This window comes from Echinops telfairi, unplaced genomic scaffold (assembly GCF_000313985.2).
Source record: "Echinops telfairi isolate 266 unplaced genomic scaffold, ASM31398v2 ScPeMD7_1713;HRSCAF=2227, whole genome shotgun sequence".
In the NCBI taxonomy this organism is placed as follows: Eukaryota; Metazoa; Chordata; class Mammalia; order Afrosoricida; family Tenrecidae; genus Echinops; species Echinops telfairi.
In genome coordinates, this window is record NW_022105611.1 from 22,236,512 (window position 1) to 22,242,591 (window position 6,080).

General features: G+C 44.8%; 1 protein-coding gene across 1 annotated transcript; it reads right to left on the reverse strand.

Moving 5' to 3' along the window:
• Positions 1-3,425: 3,425 nt before the first annotated feature.
• Positions 3,426-4,466, reverse strand: LOC101638392 (olfactory receptor 52Z1-like). Its single transcript, XM_004708904.3, has one exon. It carries the CDS (start codon positions 4,464-4,466, stop codon positions 3,426-3,428), a length of 1,041 nt encoding a protein of 346 aa, XP_004708961.3.
• Positions 4,467-6,080: the final 1,614 nt, after the last annotated feature.

Sequence of the window (6,080 nt, forward strand, 5' to 3'; positions counted from 1 at the left end):
AAGTTTGTTGATTTGATTCCTCTTTGTAGAGAACCAGCTTGTGTTTTAATTGATTATTTTTCTTTTTAAAAAATTTGATTATTTTTCTATTCTCTTATTTTGCTTCATTTAATCTTTATTATTTCCCATCTTTGGCAAATTTAGACTTTGTTTTCTCTTCTTTTTCTAGTTCTGCAAGGTTATTGATTTGAGATCCTTTTCATTAAAAAAAAATCATTTTATTGAATGTTAACATTCAGTCCTAGAGAGGAGTTTTCTTCATGGCTCCAGATTTTTCTTAGCTTCTGACCAAAATGACTAGTTCAAAATTCAAAAATCCAAAGAGTTCCTGTTTTTTTAGTTCAATCTGTCAACAACCACCTACGCAAGTCTCTTCACCTTTGAATATCCTGAGCACTCAAGGCACTGGGTGGGGCTTAGCTTTTCAGAGCCGTTTTTGCAGGTGTGTCCTAATCCATTTAAAGATTTAAATTTTAATGGCTGAAGGCAAGGCTTACAAAGTCTCTATTTTTGTACTTCCCAATAATCATTTCTATAAATCATTATATCAACAACAATAAGCAGAAGAAATCAGTATAAACAAAGTAGAATCAAACACTAAACTCAATTCTTAAAGCAGTCAATTTCAGTCTTTCTTTAGCTTAACTTTATCCTTAGCTAAACTATATTGCCTTAGGTCTCTGACTGAATCAAGCCAAAGCCAGGCTTCCTGTCAGCCATTTTCACTAAGCGACATGGTCTCTGAGAAATTCAAGGGGTGATTTTGTTCCTTGAGCTCAAAATATACATTAATCACATTCATTTTTTCCATCTCAAACAGGAATAACCAAAGATGAAAAGAAAAGAATAAAAACTTTAACTTCCCATATTCTTTTCAGCAAACAACCCAGTAAACCTCATGGATGTATCTCACCTCTGGCTAGCCAAAGACGAAGAACTACCATGAGGCAGAGGTCAAACAAACAACCATCTCCCTCCATCTTCATGATTTATTTCTCTAGTACCCCATTCCCAATGTACCATAATGTGTTAGTCCAGGTTGACTAGAGAAACAAATTCATGGACATGTGTATAGGAAAGAGCTTTATATAAAGAGTAATTGTACATTAAGAAAACACCCCAACCCAGTCCAGATGAAGTCCACAAGTCCTATATTAGCCTATAGGTCCAGTACCAGTCTGTAAAATCCTCTTCAGACTCATGCAACACATGCAGTGATGCCGAGTGCAGGAAGATCACAGGCCAGTGGGTGGAAAGTCTTGTGGATCCAGTGGCGGGGGAAGCATCTTAGTGGTGGCATGTATCTCTATGTGGTTCCTCCAGCATCAGGGCTCTAGCAAAGCTCCATGTGTCTTGTCACAAGGAATACCAAGCAGAGAGTGTGTGTGTCCCATCTCCAGCGAGGTATTTATCTCTGTATCGCCTCCAAATGAGGTCATCAAGCAGTGACCTGATTGACAGGCTAAACTCCACCCCTTCACTCTTAATAGTCTCAAGTTGGCACCAGATTTTGTAACTACCACATTTCCTTTGTGAAGTCTTCTTTGATCCGTTGGTTAGTTAGCTTTGTGCTGTTTAATTTTCACACACGTGGTATGGTAGGTTGATTTCTCTAGAGAAGCAAAATCAGTGATGCTTGTATGTGTATGTCTATAGAAAAAGAGTTGCATCATTGTAGAAGTAGGTAAGTCCAGTCTGATTGAAATCCATAGGTCATATGTAAGCTGGAAGCTTCTTCTGTCTTCTGTAGCTATGAATGCTGGCAAAGAGGAAGTAGAGTGATGAAGCAGGATGGCCACATGCTGAGGGATACAGAGGTAAATGAATCCAAGGTAGGCTATCTGCTGACATCTCCTGTGATCAACAAGTGACACAACATGAGATTGATGAACCAGACACAGGATCCGGATCCAGCAGAAGGTGAAGGAGCAAGAAAGAGCTTGGCTCTACTCAGGACCTCTCTCTTATACAAAAGTCCACACCTCCCCAGAGGTGCCATCAGGCTGTGAGCTGATGGAGATGGGCTACACCCCTACCTTCACCCAGGTATGTCTGGTTGACAAATTCTTAACTACTCCACTTGGGAAAATTCAGTTTCCCTTCGATTATGGACTTTGAGTAGATGAAATTTGCTGTTGCCATATCATGGCATACTTAAGAAACTGAATTCCATTACATAGATGACAGAATTGTGGAAGGTATGTAAGCTAGAAATAACAGATTGCATTTTAGATCACACAGGCTGATAGGGGAACAGGGCATAGGTTTAGGTTAGATGGATCTCAGATCAGGGAAGTTTATTCTTTGGGTCGGATTTGGATGCCAAAGAAAACCTGGTCTAGGTGTCTGAGTCAAATCAGGAACCTTAGGGCAGAATCTGTCCTGTTTGTATGAGCTGGACTGGGCACTTCAGGTGGCCTGACTTTTGTCAGCCTAGGAACCGCAGGCATGGACCACATCTGTGTCTAGAACTCTGTAACCCAATCTAATACTGGATTCTAATGTTTCAGGTTTGCTTGCATTTAGTGAGACTGGAGATTCTTGTAGTCTTAGATTCTATTTAGGAGAGATTGAACGGCAAGAGGAGCCTGGACTCTGGATTTGCTTCATATTGAGTGTGCAGGACAGGTGTGATCTACATAATGTATACAACTTCAGTGAAGCTCCATACATTTGGATAATATTTGGGCTTCTTTAAGAGTTGGGAAAAGCAACATGAGTTAGTTAAAGTTTATTGTGCCAACCTGGCCAATAAACACATGTGGGGATAATTGAAGAGCAGAGGGAAAAATGGCTCAGTGAGCCTCGCCTTTCAAGTTTTCGGGTCTCTTGCTTTGTGGTGGTCGGACCAGGGTGCAGCTGCCTTAGCCAGTTCCCTGCTTCAGCTGGCAAGGCTCACTTCCTGCAAGCCATCCCTGAGGAGAAGCCACATGGACCTACCCTGATGCAGCTCTGGGTGCTGTAGCACGGGTGTGGAGACCCCTGCCAGCGCTGAGATGTTTACATGTTCACCGATTTGGCTTTCCTCCTGCAGTCGGCATCATAGTGTGTGTTCTGTGAGATGGAGGAGGACTTTTTGGATTGGTGTTGGACATAAGGGTTAATGTTGGACTTGTGGATTTGTGCAGCACTGGGTTGGGATGTTTTCTTGGTGCGCACTTAACCTTTTATAAAACTCTCTCTTATACATGAGTTTCTGTGGATTTCTTTCTCTAAAGTACCCAGACTTACACACAACAGAAACTAAGAGAGATATATAGGTAAAAGCAATTTTATTATTGGAGTGAAAACAAAGAGGCTCTAAGAAATCAGCAAGCAATAGTTGACCAACAATGGACCTACTAGTGATCCCATAAGCTACTCAGGAACTTTCCACCTGCCCTTTAGTACCACCTGGGTATCTCCTATACCCAGAAGACACAGTTTCAGTTTCCAAGGTGATAAAGTCCTATAACTCTGACAGGGTCCCTTCGACTCATGTTCTGCAACCTCTGGCTTTCCCCCAACCTCCTAGGCGATTCTTTCCCACAGAGCTTCTTTTCTACATGTTGCCGGATCTCTCTTGTCCTCACTCCGTAAATGACAGGATTCAAAGTTCCTGGGAGCAGTAAGTAGATGGCACTGAGCAGGTTCTGGACGTCCTGAGATACAGTCTTGGCCACTCGGAAGACAATGGAAGTGGAGAGACCAGAGAGGTAGATGGTGAGGATGACGAGCAAGTGGGAGCCACACGTGTTCAAGGCCTTGGCCCGGGCTCCCCCAGAGGAGATCCTGAAGGCAGCATAGATGATTCGAGTGTAGGAGGCGCCCAGCAGGGTCAGGTCAAAGGTCACTGTGATTAAACGCATAGCGAGTCCCAGACTGTTGTTGAAGGTCAGGTCCCCACAAGCTATGCTCAGCAGTGCAATGTACTCGCAAGTGAAGTGCCGAATCACGGGTGTCTGGCAGAACTGTGCTCGTGATGTGAGCACCACCAAGGGCACTGCTACTCCCAGGCTCCGTGTCAGGGCAAGAATGGCCAGCAGGCCCAGCAGGCGGGAGGTCATCAGGTCAGTATAGCGGAGTGGGTGGCAGATGGCCACATAGCGGTCCAGGGCCATGGCCAGCAGGAGATTGTAGTCCAGAAGGAGGGTGAAGTAGATAAAGAACATCTGGGCCAAGCAGCCATGCAGCGAGATGGGGTTGGTGTAATGCACAAAGCCCTCCAGCATCTTGGGCATCACCGTGGAGGCAGCACAGATGTTGGTAGCCAGCAGAAAGGTGATGAGCACATACATGGGCTGGTGCAGGCTCCGCTGGGTCACGACCGTGTGGATGACCAGGGCGTTCGCAGAAATGATGGTCACATAGAGGATGGCAAGAGGTAGGACCAGGGGGGACCGCCATTCTTGTAACCCCGGGAAACCCACCAAGAAGAAGTTGGTGTAGGAGATATTGAAGGTGCTGTTACTTCCATCCACACCCATTAGCTTTGGCCCAGGCCTGCCCCAGGAGCGGAGATCAGAACACCGTGGTTAGGATGAGACGGTCAGTGGAAGAGAGTCTTATTCTATTGTAGGGTCTGAGGGATTTTGACACAAATCCTGCCAAGGTAACATGTATGTCTGTCCCTTTGGGATACAGGAGGGGACCTTGCCAGGTATCGCCGGAGTTACAAAGATGAATTCCTTGCTCCCACGGAGCTGCTCTTTGCTGTGTGTGTGTGTGTGTGTAACGTAAACTTACAAGAGACTTGTTTATCTGTGATGTGCTGGCTGCTGAGTGAGTGAAAGATTAGGAGGAAAAAAAATCATACAAGAGGGGAAAAGTGATGGGTCTGAGGTGAAACAAGAGAGGATGAAGAAAATCCTAGATAAAGAGGAAGAGAAAGTATATAAAAAATGTAAGGGCCAAGCAGCCCGGGAGGCATATGGAGGAGCAAGAAACCCTCCAGGAATGATGGCTTCCTTCTTCTGGCATGGTGGCAAGGACAGAAGGAAGCTGCTGGTCTTTCTGGGCCACAAATGAGAAACTGAAGGGATTGTTCCCTTAAGCCCCTGCAGACTGTCTGGGGTACCCACTGTCTGGCCTTGTTCTCAGCCGGGAAATCAAAGGTTGACAGCATCCTTTGGCACAGAAGCACACAGGAAATGCCCGAGCACAGCTGTTGAGTAGGAGACCGAGGAGCAGACAAAAGAGGGGGAAAAACCAAACCCCAAACCCCACTCACTGCCAGAGAGTCGATTTGACTCATGTGGACCCTCTAGGGGTCAAGGTAGTTCTGCCCCTGTGGGTTTCTGAAACTGTGGCTTTTTATGTGCGTAGAAAGGCTTCTCTTTCTCCTGAGAGCGGCTGCTGATTTCAAACTGCCGGCCTCGCAGTTAGCAGCCCAACACATAACTACTTGGGCTCTTATAGCGGTCATCGCAAAGTCTTAGCCAGATGTTTGCTTAATTAAGGGACTGGCTGGTAAAAGGCATGTGATTTAAGACAGGGTTCACTTCTTATGCTACATTCTTAGGGGGTAGTGTTTGATGGGAGGGTGAGGTGGGGTTAGGAAGATGGTGAAAGGTACGACCTGATATACGTTAAAATAACTAACTTTCATCAGACTTTGACAGTCAGTGTAAAAAAGGCCACCATAAATTAACTTTTAAAATAATTAAAACAACATTATGAAGGAGGTAGTATTATTTAAGTTTATAGATGAAGAAACTGGCTCACCCAGCTAATAAGTGGCAGAGCTGGATTTGAACCCAGGCTTTGGACCCCACAGTTCCTCTTAACTTTAGGGTGACCAACTTGCCTTGGTTTGCCCAGCATTTTCCTGGGTTTCACCCGGAAAGCGACTCAGCACTGAAAATCAGGCATCGCGGCAAACCTTACAATGACTACTGATGCGATCGACAGGTAGAGCAGCCATCTAAATTGTGGGGGAGTTGGGAAATGTTATATATAAGTTTAGAAATATTGTCTTTGAAAATCAGTGTGAATAGTCCAACAGCCGCCCTCTGACGGCTTCGAAGAATAAAGAGGCATATTTGTCAATTCACACATCAGAGAGATCTCAAAGGAAAGTGGACTTATAATTCCAAATCAAT

Bases quoted from the DNA above. Each gene is read 5' to 3' on its own strand.
- LOC101638392 (XM_004708904.3), bottom strand. From the start codon at position 4,466: ATGGGTGTGGATGGAAGTAACAGCACCTTCAATATCTCCTACACCAAC.